This window comes from Ranitomeya variabilis, chromosome 4 (genome assembly GCF_051348905.1).
Source record: "Ranitomeya variabilis isolate aRanVar5 chromosome 4, aRanVar5.hap1, whole genome shotgun sequence".
NCBI classification, from domain to species: domain Eukaryota; kingdom Metazoa; phylum Chordata; class Amphibia; order Anura; family Dendrobatidae; genus Ranitomeya; species Ranitomeya variabilis.
In genome coordinates this window covers 405,816,607-405,838,626 of record NC_135235.1, presented here as the reverse complement: position 1 = coordinate 405,838,626, position 22,020 = coordinate 405,816,607, and the positions used below count along the sequence as shown (strand labels likewise).

Genomic DNA, 22,020 nt, shown 5'->3' with positions numbered 1-22,020 from the left:
CAGTAATAACGGTGCCACGTATTAATCCCCCATGATGCATTAAATAATGTTTGGAGAGGGGATGCCCTTCAAACTTCTTGTTAATATTATTTATGTGCTCATTAATTCTGATTTTTAGAGCCCTTTTTGTTCTGCCAATATACATTTTATCGCACGGGCATCTGATCGAATAGATAACCCCTTTCGTGTCACAAGAAATGAAATTATCTATTTTCCAATCAGTCTTACCCTTTTTGCATCCAAGTTGTTTTTCGGTTCTCAATAATTTGCACGATTTGCATTTTTTACAGGGGAAGAAACCTTGAGGTTTCTGAAAGCACACTCTGTCAGTTGAAACAAGATGTGGAACTGTAGGGGCTATTCTATTCCCCAGATTCCGGGCTTTTTTATATATGAACAATGGATGTTCCGGAAGTTTTCCACCAATGACTTTGTCCTCCTTCAAAATGTCCCAATGTTTCTGCACAATCTTTCTAAGAAGATGTGTATTGGTGTTATATCTGGTGATGATTGGGATTTTCTCCAATACTACTTGGTTATCACGTTTTTCTTTAGTATGAAAGAGGCTCGATCTTGGTAATTTCTCAACCTGATTTTTTACTGCAGACAGAGAACTATATGAATAGCCTTTCTCAACAAATTTGTCCATGAGAATATCTGTTTCATGTATAAAGTCCTGTGGTCGGGAGCAATTCCTATGCGCCCGAATCATCTGGCTCTTGGGAACATTCAGCAGCCAGTGGGGGAGGTGGCAACTGTCTAATGAAATATAATTGTTCCCATCGGTGGGTTTATGAAATGTTCTCGTGTGGATTTTGCCCTCCTCAATAAAAATGCTGAGGTCTAGAAAGTCAATCGAAACTGTACTGGTGGTACCCGAAAATTTTAAAAAATTGGAAGGATCATTTTATTTTAGGAACACTGGATATTACTTCACTTTATACGGTCATCCAGCATGAGAAGGGGTGTGAGGCGGTGGAATTTTTTCTGGATAAACAGGGAATACTCCCAAAAAGTCAAATTTTATTTATTTTAGATTGTATGCGTTTTATTTTAACACACAACTATTTTAAATTCCAAGCGCACTACTACTCCCAGCAATGGGGTACGGCCATGGGTACCAGGTTCGCTCCAAGTTATGCCAACCTTTATGTTGGCAAATGGGAACTTGACACCATTTACAATGACCCTTCCCTGAGAGCGAACCTGGTACTCTGGCATAGATTTATCGATGACATTGTTTTTATATGGTCTGGTGGACCCGATTCATTGTCCAATTTTATCAGTAATTTAAATAAAAATTCATATTTTTTAAAATTTTCGGGTACCACCAGTACAGTTTCGATTGACTTTCTAGACCTCAGCATTTTTATTGAGGAGGGCAAAATCCACACGAGAACATTTCATAAACCCACCGATGGGAACAATTATATTTCATTAGACAGTAGCCTCTTTCATACTAAAGAAAAACGTGATAACCAAGTAGTATTGGAGAAAATCCCAATCATCACCAGATATAACACCAATACACATCTTCTTAGAAAGATTGTGCAGAAACATTGGGACATTTTGAAGGAGGACAAAGTCATTGGTGGAAAACTTCCGGAACATCCATTGTTCATATATAAAAAAGCCCGGAATCTGGGGAATAGAATAGCCCCTACAGTTCCACATCTTGTTTCAACTGACAGAGTGTGCTTTCAGAAACCTCAAGGTTTCTTCCCCTGTAAAAAATGCAAATCGTGCAAATTATTGAGAACCGAAAAACAACTTGGATGCAAAAAGGGTAAGACTGATTGGAAAATAGATAATTTCATTTCTTGTGACACGAAAGGGGTTATCTATTCGATCAGATGCCCGTGCGATAAAATGTATATTGGCAGAACAAAAAGGGCTCTAAAAATCAGAATTAATGAGCACATAAATAATATTAACAAGAAGTTTGAAGGGCATCCCCTCTCCAAACATTATTTAATGCATCATGGGGGATTAATACGTGGCACCGTTATTACTGGTTTAAAAGTGGTGAAAAAGTGCCGAAGAGGAGGAGATTTTATTCAGAAAATGTCTAGAGAGGAAACTAGAATGATTTTCATCTTTGACACTTTAATTCCCAAGGGTCTAAATAGTGAGGTTGAACTTTTTGCTTTTAACTCTTAGATGTAGGTCAGATGACTGTGTAGCTATTTAGGCACATACGATTCAGGTAGGACCATCCCTGATGAAGGAGCTCGTTTTCAGCTCCGAAACGCGTAGGATTTTGGTCCTAGTGTCTTTCCATAGCCCGTCACGTGAGGCATCACGTGACTGTGACGTCACACAGGTCCTGCTACGGCAGAGTACCGAGCGGCTAAGCCAAGCAACACAGCATTACTGACCAACAGGAGAGTATAACGAGTGCAGGATTTTTTAACTGCCACCGGCCGGGGCAGTTCCTGCTACCTGTTACTCTACAGATAATATCCGGTAGTTCCTGGACCTCTCTCGTCTCACTTTTTCTCCCCCCTCCTTTTTTTCCCCGGGACACGTAAGTGTGAGGACTGCGGCAAGATCCTGCATCGTAAACGGCAGTTATCCATCAGCCTAGACAGACCTTACACAGTCTTGTTTTCATTTGGTCTCTGTCTGCAGGATTCTGCGAGGGGCTTCAACCACGGAAGATCACACTTTCAGATAAGAAATTCCATCAGGTATATTGATTTATTCCATGTTTACATTGAATGTAAAGCAATTATCCCTTGTAAGTCTCTACATATAGAAGGAACAATTGTAATCCAGCGCAGATAACTCTCTTTTATATCTTTGGACTATATTGTTTTTAGTTACGGATAGGAGTGACCGTAACATTATCTGCTGCAGGTTTACTAGGTTATAAGCGCTACTGGTGTTTTTAGCAGATTGTCCATTTGTCCCTATCAAAGATTGTTCCCCATCTTTCCTGAGATTCTGAATGGTAAATGGCGTCTGTCTCTGTCATGGAGAATGGTAGAAGTCATCATGGCTAACTCACATACCAGACGTTCATTCCATTTGAAGTCTGTATGTAGTCTGAAGTCCGTAGAGAGTGAAGGAGAAGCCCCTAAGTGACAGCCCCTCTCTCCTATGATTTATGATTATATATGTCCCATAGAGCACGTGTTCTCTCTATATGGTGTTAACGTTTACTCTCAACTAAATATACAGAAAAAGCACATGTAATGTCAGCGAAACCTTCCACGAGGCTCAGTACAGAATTGAGTGTAATAATCATTATTTAATATTTAACAGAGGACCATGGGGAGTGCATTGTATTGTATGAAGTACATTATATTGTATTGAGGACTAAGGAGATTGCATTATATTACACGGAGACCCATGGGGAGTGCATTATATTTGATGGAGGACCATGGGGAATAATAATAATCTTTATTTTATATAGCGCTAACATATTCCGCAGCGCTTTACAGGTTGCGCACATTATCGTCGCTGTCCCCATTGGGGCTCACAATCTAAATTCCCTATCAGTATGCCTTTGGAATGTGGGAGGAAACCAGAGTACCCAGAGGAAACCCACACAAACACGGAGAGAACATACAAACTCTTTGCAGATGATGTCCTTAGTGGAGTTTGAACCCAGGACTCCAGCGCTGCAAGGCTGCTGTGCTATCCACTGCTCCACCATGCAATGCATTATATTGCATGGAGAACCATGGGGAGTGCATTATATTGTATGGAGGACCATGGGGAATGCATTATATTGCATGGAGGCCCATAGGGAGTACACTATATTGTATGGAGGACCATGGGGTTGCATTATATGGTATGGAAGACCATGGGTGTTGCATAAAATTGTATGGAGGACTATGGGGAGTGCAATGTATTGTATAGTGGACCATGGGGAGTGCATTATATTGTATGATGGACCATGCAGAGTGCATAATATTGTATGGTGGACCATGGGGAGTACATTATATTGTATGAATGACCATGTACAGTGCATTATATTGTATGTAGTTCCATGGGGAGTACATTATATTTTATGGAGGAGTATGGGGAGTTCATTATGTTGGGCGATGGGGAGTGATGATATCGTATGAAGTACCATGGGGAGTGCATTATATTGTATGGAGAAAAATGGGGAGTGCATTGTATTGTATGAAGTACCAAAGGGAATGCATTATATTGTATGAACAACCATGGGGAGTGCATTATATTGTATGGAGGACCATGAGGAGATCATTATATTGTATGGAGGACCATGGGGAGTTCGTTATATCATATGGAGGGCCATGGGGAGTGCATGATATTGTATGAAGTACCGAAGTACCATGGGGAGTGCATTGTATTGTATGGAGAAAAATGGGCAATGCATTGTATTGTATGAAGTACCAAAGGGAATGCATTATATTGTATGGACAACCATGGGGAGTGCATTATACTGTATGGATAACCATGGGGAGTGCATTATATTGTACGGAGGACTGTGGGGAGTGCATTATATTGCATAAATGACCATGTGGAATGCATTTTATTGTATGGAGGACCATACGGAGTGCATTATATTGTATGAAGGACCATGTGGAGTACATGTGTGAAAATCTTGTTGCATCATTCCCAAGAAGACACATGGCTGTACTAGCTTAAAAGGGTGCTTCTACTCAATACTGAGCAAAGGGTCTGAATACTTATCACCATGTGATATTTCAGTTTTTCTTTTTTAATAAATTTGCAAAGATTTCTACATTTCTGTCTTTTTTCCATCAAGATGGGGTACAGAGTGTACATTAATGAGAAAGAAATGAACTTTTTTGAATTTACCAAATGGCTGCAAAGAAACAAAGAGTGAAAAATTTAAAGGGGTCTGAATACTTTCTGTACCCACTGTATATAAAATGGAGAACCATGGAGAGTGCATTTTATTGTATGGAGGGCCATGGGGAGTTATGACACTCTATACCAGGCCGTTATGGCACATTGCACCAGGCTATTATGGCATGCTGCACCAGGCTATTAGATCATACTGCACCAGGCTATTATGGCACTCTACTCAAGGCTGTTATGGCACTGTGCACTAGGCTGTTAGGGCACATGGTACCAGGCTGTTATGGTAACCCATGGCGGTGCAATCCATGATCTGGCATTTACACAGGCTGGTTCACTTGTTGCTCCTGCCATTCACTTGGCATGGCTGTGATGGGTTCAGAAGCGTATACAGCCAAAAGCTTGTTGATTGCCTGTGCTGCATCCTTTCAACAAACTTTATTTGGCACCAAACCCGAATAGTAAAACGAACTTGTGGGGAAAAGTCAGAGTCTGGTACAAATCCCTAACTTTACAGTGCAGGTTCATGCCTCCCTATTCATGACACAAGTTGTGTCACGAGTAGTGTTGAGCGATACCGTCCGATACTTGAAAGTATCGGTATCGGAAAGTATCGGCCGATACCGGCAAAGTATCGGATCCAATCCGATACCGATACCCGATACCAATACAAGTCAATGGGACTCATGTATCGGACGGTATTCCTGATGGTTCCCAGGGTCTGAAGGAGAGGAAACTCTCCTTCAGGCCCTGGGAACCATATAAATGTGTAAAAGAAAGAATTAAAATAAAAAATATCGCTATACTCACCTCTCCGACGCAGCCGGGACTTCAGCGAGGGAACCGGCAGCGTTGTTTGTTTAAAATTCGCGCTTTTACTTGGTTACGTGAATTCCCGGCTTGTGATTGGTCAGGTCGGCCATGTTGCCGGGACGCGGACCAATCACAGCAAGCCGTGACGAAATTATGTCACGGCTTGCTGTGATTGGTCCGCGTCCCGGCAACATGGCCGCCATTAACCAATCACAAGCCGTGACGTCACTGGAGGCTGGACACGCGCGCTTTTTAAAAAGCGCGCAAGTCCAGCCTCCCGTGACGTCACGGCTTGTGATTGGTTAATGGCGGCCATGTTGCCGGGACGCGGACCAATCACAGCAAGCCGTGATGTAATTTCGTCACGGCTTGCTGTGATTGGTCCGCGTCCCGGCAACATGGCCGCCCTGACCAATCACAAGCCGGGACTTCACGTAACCAAGTAAAAGCGCGAATTTTAAACAAACAACGCTGCCGGTTCCCTCGCTGAGGTCCCGGCTGCGTCGGAGAGGTGAGTATAGCGATATTTTTTATTTTAATTCTTTCTTTTACACATTTATATGGTTCCCAGGGCCTGAAGGACAGTTTCCTCTCCTTCAGACCCTGGGAACCATCAGGGATACCGTCCGATACATGAGTCCCATTGACTTGTATTGGTATCGGGTATCGGTATCGGATTGGATCCGATACTTTGCCGGTATCGGCCGATACTTTCCCATACCGATACTTTCAAGTATCGGACGGTATCGCTCAACACTAGTCATTACCCTGACAAATAATTAAGTACATCAGTATAGCTCATTCAGCACTGCTAATGGTCGATGATCTACACACCCTTGCCACGCAACACCTGACTCTCTGAAAGCCTGGACTGCATAGCTGCCAGTGACAGTGTATTGTTTCTGTAGAAAAAAATAACTTTAAGCAAAAAAAATGATGTGCCAGTATTAGAGTTGGTGCAAATTGATTCTCAGGACCCAGTCTAGCAGTCAGGTCTGTAATCTCTGGCTACTGGGCATGAGCCTGAAAACCATCTCCTTTCTATCTGCATCTGTGGCTCTTCTTCACTGGCGTGGTGCAATATCATCATAGCGGCATGACGCTCATGTGATGTCACGCCAAGTTGCGTAGTCAAAATTAGAACAGCAGATGCAGTTGGAGAGAGGAGCTGGCTATCAGAGCTCCTATCCAGCAGTCACAGATTACTGACCAGGCTGCGGGACTGGGTGCTGTGAATTGATTTGCATTAAGTCCAGTCAATAATGTAACCGTAGCAAACACAGCTCACACCTAGGTCTGACCTAGAGGGTCATGCCCTTGAAGAAGGGAACCCTCGCTTCCACACCGTAGTAATGTGTAATACATGTGTATATTGCTTTATCTGCAGTCAACAAATACATATTAGGTTCCAATGAGATTCCAACTCATCAGAACATCTGTCGTATTTCTGACATAACAGGACAAGCATTTAACCACTGGCTTTAAATGTTTACCTTTAATTAGCATAAACAATTGCACTTGTATTTGAGTACTAATCTGTTGCCTTTTCCTCCTTGCAGGTGTGTGGTGCTTTGCATCATGTTATCAACCAAAATCCTTTCAGACTTCAGGTTCTGGTGGACCAGTGGCCAGACTTTAATTCTGTCATATGTCGCCCACCGATGGAAGTGAGTGAGATACCGTATGTAGAGCCACATTAGTGTTGATGAATGCCCCTAGAAAATTGTCGCTTTTGCTTTCATTATCATCTGAAACTAACAAGTTATATAAGATGAAGTTGCGGTTTCATTCTGCATCCTTGAGTTGAAGGATTTTACCTTTAAATGCTGCATGCATTCTTTCAGAAAAATAATTGTAGAAGAAAGCTAGCACTCGACTTCTGTGGAGGTGACGGTGCTAGTGAACGGAGCCAGTAGTCCCATCGATAATAAAATATATAATCACTGCATTCGTACAGGATAAGGTTTGCTTCAAGTGAATAATTTATTGGTGAAAAGTGAGGTGACAGAAAAAATTAACGTTCGGCCAATCAGTGGCCTTGATCACAATGTCGCCCTTCGTAGGTTGTTTTCTAGAATTTGAACATGTAGTATCATTGAGGTAGATAAATATGAGGGTGTATACATAAAATCCACACTGAGGGAAAAAAAAGTTTTTGCACTGGGGTCCAAAAGACGCCAAGGTAGGAATGCATACAGTGTGCACCGACAGACAATAAGGTTGGTATTTGGTTTTGAAAAAAGAACACGTCCGTGTTTGAATGGAGTTACTGTGCTGGTCGGCGTTAGTGATACAGTGGAATTGCTGAGACATATATATCCAGGCAAGGAGGATTTTATGGCCAAAAGAGGGTTTGGAAACAAGTCCGTTGGTTGCACAGCTGTGCCTGCAGATCAGGCAGTTTCCCTGGAGTTGCTGTAGGAGCCAGCGTTGGTGGCTAAATGGGAGATGCTGACACAGACGTGTCTGAGCAGAAGGAGAAGCTGCACACCTGTGCACACCTTGCAAATTTGCCTGTGGAATTTTCTGCACAGATTCTGCATCTCTTCACAGAAAATGCAGGTAAAAATCCATGTGGATTTGATGCGTTTTTGATGTGGATTTTCATGCGGTTTTTTTCGTGTGGATTTGTATGCGTTTTTGTAAGCTAAATAAAGATCTATTACACTGGTCAACGCAATTTTTCTGGCAAAAGGTTTTAAAACATATTTTAAGTCAATTTTGGCTGCTGATTACGAATATGAACTCCGTTTTTGGCTAGTGTAGCGCCCCCACTGCCGCAGGGCCAAGGGGTACCCGGTACCGGGCCTCTGAGTCTCTGCTCTGGGGTTGTCACGGTGGCTAGACCCGGTCCGTGACCCTGCTGAGGGGCGTACAGTAATAGATGTGGATAGTGGTGGTGGTGCGGTGCAGAAAATAACGAGGACACCAGGTTGCAGTCTCTTTACCTCTTTACTGAAGGTCTCTGGGTCCTCAGTCCGGAATACGGTTCACCAGGCTGCGCAAGTCCAGCCGGTCCAATGGCACCTCCAGAGTTCCCTTTGCAGGTGGAAATCTGTGCCTTCCTTCTAGCGCTATGTGTTGTGATCCTCCCCTGCGGAGCTTAAGGGATAGTCCCCACAACTGTTGTGTCTGTTTCTCGTGTTCCCTCACAACTCGATTAGATGATCTTCTGCTAATCTTCCGTCCCTCCCAGGTGTTATGGTTGGGACGCACCCGTATGACGGGTAGGCTCGGAGCTCTTCCGGGACCCTAGAGTCGCCCCTCTCCAAAGGTTGCCCCCTATGTCTGCGTAGGTGATTTAGGTGAGACAGCCCGCCTGTGACTGACTGTCCTGCCGTTGGTTTGAAGTATGGCTTAGAGCTCTGTACCTCCTCGGTGTTCCAGCCGCCGGTTGTTTACGCCTCAGTAGGATGTTGCCTCGATCTTACAGCATGACTCCTACTGGTATTCTCCTTCTTGCTTTGATCTCGTTTCTCACTCAGCACAATAAATCTCGCTTCTTGTCCTTTCTTAGGGCACCGCCGCTATGAAGTGCAGGCGCGGTCCCATGTCTTTCTCTCTGTTTGCCAGGCCTCTGTCAGGATCCCACCCCTGACAGGGACCCTACCGAATCTTCCCCTGCAACACCCTCTGCCACAAGGTGTTGCCTGGTTCCAACCCAGTCAGCGTTCTCTCTAACTTCCTGCCTGACCCCCAGTTTTACCAGTATGTGAGGAGTGGCCTAATGAATAGTACCCTTAGCTCCCCCTGGAGGCCCGACTGTGAAATGTATTGGTGTATGTGATACCTGGTCAGATGAACTCCTTCAGTGCCATCAGACGTACCATAGCCCCCCTTAGCGGCGGAGCCACAGTACTGCAACGACCAGGACTCTGGGGCGCTGCACTAGCACATCAGGATTTCGAGATATTTTCAATTTCTGATGAAAATTACTCCTAATGTTTTATAATAAAAACACACGATTTTCGGTACTACATTTTGAATATTTTTAATCAAGGAATAACAAAGATTGCAAAGTCTTTGAACGGCAAATCAAATATACTTACAGAATTAAACTACAAAATAGAAAAACACATATATATGGCACACAGATGAATGACAGATAGATCTGTAGATAATAGATAGATAATAGATAGACAATAGATAGATCTATAGATAGATACAGTGCCTTGCAAAAGTATTCGGCTCCCTGGAACTTTTCAACCTTTTCCCACATTTCATGCTTCAAACATAAAGATACCAAATGTAAATTTTTAGTGAAGAATCAACAACAAGTGGAACACAATTGTGAAGTTGAATTAAATTTATTGGTTATTTAAAATTTTTGTGGAAATTCAAAAACTGAAAAGTGGGGTGTGCAATATTGTTCGGCCCCTTTAACTTAATACTTTGCTGCACCACCTTTTGCTGCGATTACAGCTGCAAGTCACTTGGGGTATATCTCTATCAGTTTTGTACATCGAGAGACTGAAATTCTTGCCCATTCTTCCTTGGCAAACAGCTCGAGCTCAGTGAGGTTTGATGGAGATCGTTTGTGAACAGCAGTTTTCAGCTCTTTCCACAGATTCTCAATTAGATTGAGGTCAGGACTTTGACTTGGCCATTCTAACACCTGGATACGTTTATTTGTGAACCATTCCATTGTAGATTTTGCTTTAGGTTTGGGATCATTGTCTTGTTGGAAGACTAATCTCCGTCCCAGTCTCAGGTCTTTTGCAGACTCCAACAGGTTTTCTTCAAGAATTGTCCTTTATTTGGCTCCATGCATCTTCCCATCAATTTTAACCATCTTATCTGTCAATGCTGCAGAAAAGCAGGCCCAAACCATGATGCTGCCACCACCATGGTTGATAGTAGGCATGGTGTGTTCAGGGTGATGAGCTGCTGGTGAGCTGCCTTTACGTCAAACATATCATTTAGCATTGTTGCCAAAAAGTTCGATTTTGGTTTCATCTGACCAGAGCACCTTCTTCCACATGTTTGGTGTGTCTCCCAGGTGGCTTGTTGCAAACTTTAAACAACACTTTTTATGGATATCTTTGAGAAATGACTTTCTTCTTGCCACTCTTAGATAAAGGCCAGATTTGTGCAGTGCACGACTGGTTGTTGTCCTATGGACAGACTGTCCCACCTCAGCTGTACATCTCTGCAGTTCATCCAGTGTGATCATGGGCCTCTTGGCTGCATCTCAGATCAGTCTTCTCATAGTTTGAGATGAAAGTTTAGAGGGACAGCCGTGACTTGGTAGATTTGCAGTGGTAAGATACTCCTTCCATTTCAATATAATCGCTTGCACAGTGCTCGTTGGGATGTTTAAAGTTTTGGAAATAATTTTGTATCTAAATCCAGCATTAAACTTCTCCACAACAGTATCACGGACCTGCCTGTTGTGTTTCTTGGCCTTCATCATGCTCTCTGTGCTTCAAACAGAACCCCGAGACTATCACAGAGCAGGTGCATTTATACGGAGACTTGATTACACACAGGTGGATTATATTTATCATTAGGCCTTTAAGACAACATTGGATCATTCAGAGATCCACAATGAACTTCTGGAGTGAGTTTGCTGCACTGAAAGCAAAGTGGCCGAATAATACTGCACGCCCCACTTTTCAGTTTTTGAATTTCTACAAAAATGTAAAATAACCAATAAATTTCATTCAACTTCACAATTGTGTTCCACTTGTTGTTGATTCTTCACCAAAAATTTACATTTGGTATCTTTATGTTTGAAGCATTATATGTGGGAAAAGGTTGAAAAGTTCCAGGGGGCCGAATACTTTCACAAGGCACTGTAGATCTATAGATATATCTATCTATAGATATATCCATCTATATCTATCTATCTATCTATCTATCTATCTATCTATCTATCTATCTATCTATTGATATATCTATGTATAAATATATTGATGTATAGCTAGATAGATATATCTATAGATAGATAGCTAATACTAAGCCCGATGTTTAGTAATAAACATAATAAAATGGTACATAGAGAGTTAAATAAACACACACACACAAAATCTGTGTTAGGCTGGGGTCACACTTGCGAGACACTCGCACGAGTCTCGCACCTCAATACCCGGTACTGCCGCAAGCACTCGGGTGTTTTTTCCACAGCATCTGCACACCAATTGTCAGTTTTCCATTGACTAACATTGCTTGTGCACTACACTGTGGAGTTGATGCAATTCTGCGAGTCCAAAAGTGATTCGTAAATGCATCAAAATCCGCAACGTGTGTACATAGCCTAAAGGTGTCAACCCCAGCTTAATAATTTCAGGTCCCCAATTATAATTAAAACAATCTCTACTGACCTCCTGCAGTGGTGCCATTCTAGTGATGGCGTCGCCAGTGATCCTGGAAATGACGTGACTAGTTGGGTCACATGTACACTGCACCCAATGAGTGGCTGCTCTTCAGCTGAAGCCTTTATTACTATTTCTCCAGAGTGGATGTTTGCCCTGAAGGAATATTGATGTGCTGCAGCTAATCATTGGCTGCAGCCTGCACGTGACAGAACAAGTCATGTAACTTTCCTGGAACAGAGGCATCCAACATCGCTGGAATGGTACTTCTCTTGAAGGTGAGTATAGATTGTTATTATTTTAATTGGGACTTGGAATTGGGAAATAATTAAGAGTTGTCTAATACTGGACCTTTTAAGGCTGAAGATTGAGGCAATTTTCAAACATGAAGCATATTAGTAAATTATAGCTGATGAAAAACCTCTTACCTCTGGTAGACAATAAACTAAAGTAGGAAGTAGCTTCTGTAGGAATTCACACTCAAAACTAGGTGGCGTACACACAAGCAATTCAATTTTGTCCAAACATGCAGTTTTATTGCTTTCATAAAACTCCAAGGGATTCATAACCAAAATAGGCTCTTCTGGGCACTGAGGTATAGCAGAAAATAAACAGTTAATTCAGCAGGTGCAAAATGCCAGTACGGGCACAGCCGAACAGATTACAGTCTTTTCTTATGGAGCAACCTTTACACACAGAAGAGGTATGGTCCTACCAGACTCGATATCACCTTCAGCCCAAGCTGCAGCATCTTCATGTTCTGTCTCCACATAAGATGATTGGAGGTGTAGCTGACTGATAAGGTGCTATGAGATTTTCCTACCTCTGTATCCAAGATGAGGAGCAGACAGAACCAGCACAAGCTCAAATGTAGAATGACATTGTGGGTACAATTGAAGATTTGGTTTATACCTGGATGCAGAAATAATACTTGTCGTACGATACTGCAATTTTCTCTGATGCCGCAGACGTTGGTTGCTGTTGGTCAGAAATTGATAACTTCACAAGCTGAGCATAAGTGGTCCCTGTCTAACAGCAACACGGGCTTTACAATGGTTGCCTAGAGCAAAGTGACCTATGAACTGCAGTGTGAAGCAGCGCCCAGTTTGAATCAACTTAATTGGAACGAACAATAGCAAGCGGTAAACAATTACTGAGACCAGTAGTGATGAGCGAATATACTCGTTACTCGAGATTTCCCGAGCACGCTCGGGTGTCCTCCGGGTATTTTTTAGTGCTGGTTGCCTGGTTGCTAGGGAATCCCCACATGTACTTATGCTAGCTAACAGATGTAAATCATTCAGCTGCGGCAATAAAAACTACATTTCCGAGCACTAAAAAATACTCGGAGGACCCCCAAGCGTGCTCGGGAAATCTCGAGTAACGAGTAGTGTTGAGCGATACCATCCGATACTTGAAAGTATCGGTATCGGATTGTATCAGCCGATATCCGAAAAGTATCGGATATCGCCGATACCGATACCCGATACCAATACAAGTCAATGGGACACAAGTATCGGAAGGTATCCTGGATGGTTCCCAGGGTCTGAAGGAGAGGAAACTCTCCTTCAGGCCCTGGGATCCATATTCATGTAAAAAATAAAGAATTAAAATAAAAAATATGGATATACTCACCCCTCCGGCAGCACCTGGACCTTACCGATGTAACCGGCACCCTCCGTTCCTAAGAATGAGCAGTGAAGGACCTTTGATGACGTCGCGGCTTGTGATTGGTCGCGTGACCGCTCATGTGACCGCTCACGCAACCAATCACAAGCCGCGACGTCATCGCAGGTCCTAAACTCACTGCATTCTTAGGAACGGAGGCTGCCGGTTACAACGGTAAGGTCCAGGGGCCGCCGGACGGGTGAGTATATCCATATTTTTTATTTTTATTCTTTATTTTTTACATGAATATGGATCCCAGGGCCTGAAGGAGAGTCTCCTCTCCTCCAGACCCTGGGAACCATACACTGGGAACTTCCGATTCCGATTTCCGATATCACAAAAATATCGGAACTCGGTATCGGAATTCCGATACCGCAAATATTGGCCGATACCCGATACTTGCGGTATCAGAATGCTCAACACTAGTAACGAGTATATTCGCTCATCACTACTGACCAACAGATGGCAGCGTCTCAAGATAATACATTTAGCATGGAACAAATAATTGCAGAACATATTTTCTTTGACAATAGAATTGCAAACTAAACAGCTGAATAGTAATTATATCTAAGTAAACAGCATATCCAGCGCCAAACAGAAGTGTTCAACTCCATGCACAGTTCACACTGAACAGGAGGGAGCTTCCACATGTTACTCCGCAGCACCAACACAGACTGCTCAGATTTCCTAGCTGTCCCTTGCAGTCTCCATGCACAGAGAAACTCTGGCTTGTCTCTCTCCCAGTTACAGCTCACATTTTGGTTGGTCACTCACCAGCTGCAACACACTCCACACTGCTCAACTCCCGCAGACAAACACAAAGTGAACACATTTCCTGGTCTTTAGTCAAAGCCAGGCAGGTGCATCTATAAACCTGCAGTGCTAGGATTTAATCCAGTCCTATCTGACTTTGCTACATTGCCTTTCAAGTGATCAGTTCATTATATCTATGTATTGCTGACAGTAGTAGCACCAAAAGAGCAATCTACCCCATTCAATCTACCCCATTGTAGCTACCCCCATCCATCAGATTACCAATAAAATGTCCCTGTCTATAATCAGTGAAGTTTGTAAATACATAAAGCTTTTTCTTTCATAGGAAATGACAGACCCATCGGATCCTTACACCAACACATATTTTCTCTTCAGTAAAAACCCACAAGGTTTACGAAAATTCCTTGAAGATCCACAAACTGTGAACTGGAAGCAGGAGTTGGCGATAGAAGGTAATGATAGTCTTGGTAATATATAATTTCCAAGGGGGATATCTGTTTAGTCGTGAGTGATATCACCATGTGCCCCACAGTTAGGGTTAATAATAAGTAAACTGATGCTGTAACGACAACAGCAACTAGACAGTGGCAAACCTACTGTAATGGCTGACCATGCAGCGGTTGGAAGGGACAAGATTTTATCAAAGCTGGAAGAAAGATGGGCAACATTTCTCAAATACAATCGGGTTTTAAATAGTAAGCACCTTGTTACTTTGAGATAATCAGGGTAGAACCTTATGTTAGGGCAGACTAGAGAAAGAACATAGCAATGTTTTACTTACAGTCCAGCAACTCCTTTAAAGGGAACCTTTCACCTGAAAAAACACTTTTAACCTGCAAATATGGGGTAAATTTGAAGGTTAATAGCGTTATTATGCTGGCCAGCACCTGCACTTAGCCTAACGCTGCGGGGAGAAATGTACTTTATTCTCCCCGTCAGCATTCCCATTTCAGTTCGTTAGGGCGGCACCGGCACTGCTTCTGTCACCGATCTGAGTATACAGAGTGGCAGCTATAACCGCTCCCCGTCCATGACTGACAGACTGCCCTAATGCAGAGACAGCATCAGTTAGGTCTTGGGAGCAGATTTAGTCACAGGGGCGGTGGCGGCGATGGTTCAGACATACAGAGCTGCAGCTGTAACCGCACCCTTGGCATTAGGGCCAGCTGTCAGTCAGGGTTATGGGCGCAGTTACAGCCGCCGCTCTGTATACTCAGAGTGGTGACTAAACCAGCGGAGGCACCTCCCCAGTGACTGAAACGCTGCCAGGAACAATAAAGTTCTTTTTCTCCCCAAAGCATTAGGCTAAGTGCAGGCATCGACCACTATAATAACGCTATTAATCTGCAGATTAACCCAATATCTGTAGGTTAATAGTGTTTTTTTCTGGTGACAGATTCCCTTTAATAATCATCCGACCAAATGTACATTTCAGTTCTACACTGACTGTCATAAGAGAATATCTTATTATGAGTTATCAGGTCTTAAGAGAAACCAAGGATAAAATAGAGGCAGGCTAAGGTTATGTTCACATGTCCAGTAGTTATTTCTGTTTTTGGATTTGTTTTGAGATAATAGAAACTAAAAATGTAGCTAATATGATCACTCTGGACCTTTCCCATGGATCAATGGTGCATAGCATAGAAATCATAAAACTTAACTTTTAATGTATGAGGGCTAAAAACTTAAAACACCAATAAACAAATATATGACATAGACATACAAAAAGCGCTTAAGACGAACCAGTGCAGTAAAAAATTGGGAGGATCTCACCCATTTCACTGGAGATCACCCTTGGAAGGCAATATAGGTGACAGGGATCAATAATATAGTTTGGTTCCTATAGACCCTGTTGTGTGCAAATGCAGGACGCCTGACCTAACAAGGGCAGTACCCAAGTGTGGCCCTGCAATAGTGAACCCAAACCTTTTCCTCATAGGCCACATCAGGGAAAATTATAGTTCAGGGGTAAGTGTGTAGATCAAAATAGTTAACGGTTGACCTATGCAGTGGCACTAGTAGCTCAGGCAAGGGCATGTCAAATATGACAATGCCTAACATGTTCCTAGGCATATTCCAGTTTCAAATTAACCAAAAGCATGGGAATTACTATCATGGTCTGTTACGGTTTCATATCATTTATGACATGAAGCATTACTATTTTTCTCCGAAGAGGATTGCCAGAGATAAGAAAAAACATAACTTTCTTTTCCTTCAAGCTTAACCCCTTAAAGTTCAATGATGGACATAGTCTGTCATTTGACGCCTCCTACTGTTTGGTGCAGGCTCATCCCCGAAGCCCGCACCTTTTCTGGCATATGACAGCTGATCTGATCAGCTGACATGGGCTCTGGGCGGATGTTAAACTGTTAAATGCCGCTGTCAAACTCTTAAAGAGGCATTTAACATGTACATGCAGGAAGCGCATCATTACCTCCTCCCATCGGCACCTGTGTTACATGACCTCGGGTCACTGATGGGTCGGCATGACAACCAGAGGTCTCCTGGAAACCTCTATAGTTGTCACTGTCGGATTGATATGAGCGCCGCCTGGTGGTTGTTGCTCATAGCAAGTGAGTAATTCTGCTACATACAGGCGATCTGATCATCACCTGTATGTAGCAGATCCGATTGGGTTATGGCAGGTTCTAGTCTCCCATGGAGACTATTGAAACATGCCAAAAGTAAAGAAATTTTTTTCAAAAAATATAAAAAAAAATGAAAAATATATCAAGGTTCAAATCACCCCTTTCGCCCCATTCAAAATAAAACAATTTTTTAAAAAATCAAACATACACATATTTGGTATCGCCGCATTCAGAATCACTCAATCTATCAATAAAAAAAAGGACCTGATCGCTAAACGGCGCAGCGAGAAAAAAAAATGTCAAAACGCCAGAATTATGTTTTTTTGGTCACCACGACATTGCATTAACCCCTTCATGAACTTGGGATTTTCCATTTTTCCGTGTTCGTTTTTCGCTCCCCTCCTTCCCAGAGCCATAACTTTTTTATTTCTCTGTCCATATGGCCATGTGAGAGCTTATTTTTTGCGGGACGAGTTGTACTTTTGAATGACATCATTGGTTTTAGCACATCGTGTACTAGAAAACAGGAAAAAAATTCCAAGTGCTGTGAAATTGCAAAAAAAGTGCATCCCACACTTGGTTTTTGTTTGGCTTTTTTTCTAGGTTCGCTAAATGCTAAAACTGACCTGCCATTATGATTCTCCAGGTCATTTCGAGTTCATAGACACCTAACATGACTAGGTTCTTTTTTATCTAAGTGGTGATAAAAAATTCCAAACTTTGCTAAAAAAGAAAAAAAACAATTGCGCCATTTTCCGATATCTGTAGCGCTTAAATTTTTCATGATCTGGGGTCGGTTGAGGGCTTATTTTTTGCGTGCCTAGCTGGCATTTTTATTGATACCATGTCAGTGCAGATATGTTCTTTTGATCGCCCTTCATTGCATTTTAATGCAATATCGCGGAGACCAAAAAAACGTAATTCTGGCGTTTCGAATTTTTTTCTTGCTACACTGTTTAGTGATCAGGTTAATGCTTTTTTTTTTAATTGATAGATCGGGCGATTCTGAACGCGGCGATACCAAATATGTTTAGGTTTGATTTTTTTATTGATTTATTTTGAATGGGGCGAAAGGGGGGTGATTTAAACTTTTATATATTTTTTATTTTTTTCACATTTTTTTTTACTTTTTTTTTTACTTTTGCCATGCTTCAATAACCTCCATAGCAGGCTAGAAGCTGGCACAATGCGATCGCCTCTGCTACATAGCAGCGATCTGATGTTCGCTGCTATGCAGCAGAAATGCAGGTGTGCTGTGAGCGCCGACCACAGGGTGGCGCTCACAGCTACCGGCGATCAGTAACCATAGAGGTCTCAAGGACCTCTATGGTTACAATGCTGAAGCATTGCTGACCTCCGATCATGTGACGGGGGTCGGCGATGCGCTCATTTCCGGCCGCCCGGCCGGAAGCGCCGGTTGAATGACGCTGTCTGCGTTTGACAGCTGACATGTCCTGGCTTTGATTTGGGCTCACCGCCGGAGCCTGCATCAAAGCGGGGCTTCTGAAAGGGGTTAAAATGCAATAACGGGCGATCAAAAGATCGCATCTGCACCAAAATGGAATCATTAAAAACGTCAGCTCAGCTTACAAAAAGTAAGCCCTCACCCGACCCGAGATCCTGAAAAATGGAGACGTGTATCGGAAAATGGCACAATTTATTATTTTTCTTTAACAAAGTTTGGATTTTTTTTCACCACTTATATAAAAAAGAACCTAGACATGTTTGGTGTCTATGAACTTGGAATGACCTGGAGAATCATAATAGCAGGTTTAGCATTTAGTGAACCTAGTAGAAAAGACAAACAAAAAACTAGTATAGCATTGCACTTTTTTCAATTTCACCGCACTTTTTTTTAACCATTTTTTTACCATTTTGAAGTAGACAACATTGTAAAACCAATGGTGTTGTTCAAAAGTTCAAAAAACAAGCCCTCATATGGTAATTTTGACTAAAAAATAAAAAAGTTATGTCCGTGGGAAGAAGAGGAGCAAAAAATGGAAAAGCAAAAATGGAAATACCCCTGGTCCTTAAGGCGTTAATGAATTCAAGATCTCAATTAAAATAAAAGCAATCTCTACTCCCCTCCTGCAGTGTCGATGTTCCAGCGATATCAGCGCCACTGTTCCTGGAGAGTCACATGACTTGTTGGATCACAGGCAGGCTGCAGCCAATGAGAGGCCACTCATCAGCTGCATCTTTTAATATTTTGTGAGAGTCGATGTCTGCCCTGAGGGAATATTGAGGAACCGACAGCTCATTTACTGCAGTCGGCATGTGACACAACTCACGTCACTCTTCGGGAATAGCGAAAATGTCATCGCTAGAACAACGCTGCTGCAGGAGTAATTAAGCTGGGGTTACTCAGTAGTGAACAACCCTTTTAACAAGAATCAACAGCCCTTTTGTCTACAAATTGTATCTGGTATTGAACCTCAACCCCATTTACTTCAGTTGAGTACGATTTAATATCAGACAAAACCTAAGTGGAAATGTTACCCCCCAAAATCTGCACTATTTCATTGACTCCTAAACAACCCTATTAAGATGGCAATGGCCCTATGCTGCAGTGTTAGTGGTATGTTTTCCACTGTCCCTTATATGTATAGTTTACCTTTTGTAGTGTAATGCTTAGTATTGTTGTAAGGAGGTGGTGGGGACCCTCGCGTGCCTCCTCTCTACTGGACGTTGTTTGCATGGTTACATGCGGCACCTCATTATTATTGTTGTGAAATGTGATGTAATGTTTATATACTGTAATGCAAATGTATTTAATGTGTGCTGTTTATAGGATTAGGGCTAGAATAGGATATAGGATAGTGTAGAACAATAGCAGGGCTAGAATAGATGGGTGCACACTAGCGATAGATAACAGCATAGAATAGAGTAGGAGGTAGGCAGCGCAGGGGTTAACTAAAGGGGAGAAACAGCACAGAGTAAAGAAGGATAATTAGGATTCTTCCTGATTACAGACAGAAGCCTGGGCAGCCTACCCAGGGCAGGGTGCATGCAGTGTAAAGACAGCTACAGGCCATGGGGATAGAGCTGCCATGGCAGAAAGGGGCCCCAGGCTGGAGAACAGGGCAGACGGGCACCAGCTCAGCGGAACCATCCCCAAGACAGATCCAAGGGTCTTTGACTGGAATGGAAGCAAATGTGATAGCGTTCCTGGCACCTCTTCCCACTGGAGCCGGATGAGGGGACGTCAGGGAGCTGGTGATGAAGGAAGTGCAGATGGGACAGGGATGGTCCACAGAAACAGCAGGGATTGCTTTGAGAAAAGAAAGAGAGGATACAGAAGAATCGGAATCTGCCCAGAAGACAGGGAAAGTGCAGGATTTGAGAATCTGTGCGAATCATGCTGCCAAAGTGATATATAGCCAGTTGCCACGACTACCACCCTGGCCGCCTTACATTGTTGCTTAAAAATCGTTACATTAATATATTATTTTTGTCATTTTACATCTTAATAATTACATTTTACAGGGTGTCAACCATCACTGATTGATGTGCTTCAAGAGGTCAGCTCCAAACATGGCAGCCACATGCATACCACAAGTCATCTGCTACATATGAGAGATGGACTAGAGAGTGAAAAGCTGGAGAAGATGAGAGAAATAAGGTACAAGACGTGCTGTGTGATAATCCATGTATCATGGCTAGTAGAGTGGTGCTAATGGTGGCACAGGTGCCCATTATGATGAGGATAAAAACCATGGTTGTGTTTTCTATTGTTTCTAAGTCATCTGTATGTACAGTATCTCTGCCATCACCAATACAGGCACCACCATGGTTTTTATGATGATGAAAATGGTATTAAGGATAAGGATTTGCAACTCTTCTACCCACTTAACTGCAATCAAACTGTTATAACATTACCTGGCAATACTTGTCGTATGAAAATGCACTCCTCTTGTTCAAGTGTAAGCAGGTTGCGGGATGCAGTGACAGACAGAAGGCAGAGCAAAGGTTAACAATGTATAACAGTTTTAATCAAACAGGGTATTCACTCCTCGCAGAGAGGTTAATGGTTAAGGGGCAAATGGTAAGGGAGCAAACGGTTAAACAGTAACAGTCCAATGCAAGAACTTATCGTGTCCTGTATGGTACTCTGCAGCAGATGATCCCACAGGGGGTTGTTGAAGCGGCAACGGTCGGGCGATGTCCTCAGATGGGGTTCTTTAAGCAATGGTCCGTCTTCTGGCAGCAGCGGACAGTCTCCGGTACCTTCCACTGAGCCTCTAGTCCATAAGCACGTGCGGCCGAAGCAAATAAGGCCGCGGCACTCTCAGAGTCAAAGGTAAACGGGTGGGAAGCAAGTGGCAGGTTAGGCAGCAAATGTCTGATCAGTACTCGGCCTTCTCTCCCCTGCATGTGTAAATTACTCAGTCACTGGACGCACGGCACTTCTGTCTCTGGCAGCTACTGAGGGCACGGCACTTCTCTTTGCAGTGGTCCCGCTGGAGGCGGCGGGGACCAAACAGTGCAGCACATCGCGGCACCGGAGCTCAGGGGACGGAGCACGCTGCTTACCCGGCTGCATGCTGCTCGCGCTGCCAGCGGGAAACTGTTTCTTCACATGCTTTGTCCTCACTGCCTGGCTTAGTCACACCCCCTCTTCCCGAGTCATGGGGCCTGTCATGTCCCCTATTCTTTCCTCCGGGCAACATGGGACGCCGCCTCACCAGTTCTGGACTCAGCATGATGCAGGCACCTGCAGCCCTGTTTTCCTCCTTACACAAGTACTTTTTATTAGGGTTTTAAAATACATAGGGGGTAACAAAATTAAAAATGGAAAAGTAAAATAGGTAGGGATTCATTATTTCATTATTTCTATTAAAAAATAAATAAACATAAGAAAATCAGCACTATATTCCCTGAAGAAAGAATGGGAAAAAAGGAATGGAAGGGAATAGGAAATTGAACTTTAATAAGGAGGAAGGGAGAAGAAGTAATGCAAATAAAGTAAAACTTAGAGAAGGGAAGCCTGTTTTTTTAACACCGTTAACACCGTTATATTTATTAACTTTTAAAATGTAGCAATTTTTACAGTATTACATTTT

At 42.8% G+C, this 22,020-nt stretch overlaps 1 protein-coding gene across 1 annotated transcript in view; it reads left to right on the top strand.

The window, feature by feature from the left end:
* LOC143764960 (glycine N-acyltransferase-like) overlaps window positions 1-22,020 on the top strand; it is a 210,773-nt gene that overhangs the window by 148,163 nt on the left and 40,590 nt on the right. The window contains exons 3-5 of the mRNA XM_077251111.1: window positions 7,173-7,280; window positions 14,695-14,821; window positions 20,444-20,579. Coding sequence (XP_077107226.1) covers window positions 7,173-7,280; window positions 14,695-14,821; window positions 20,444-20,579 — 371 coding nt within the window. The remainder of the gene's footprint in view (window positions 1-7,172; window positions 7,281-14,694; window positions 14,822-20,443; window positions 20,580-22,020) is intronic.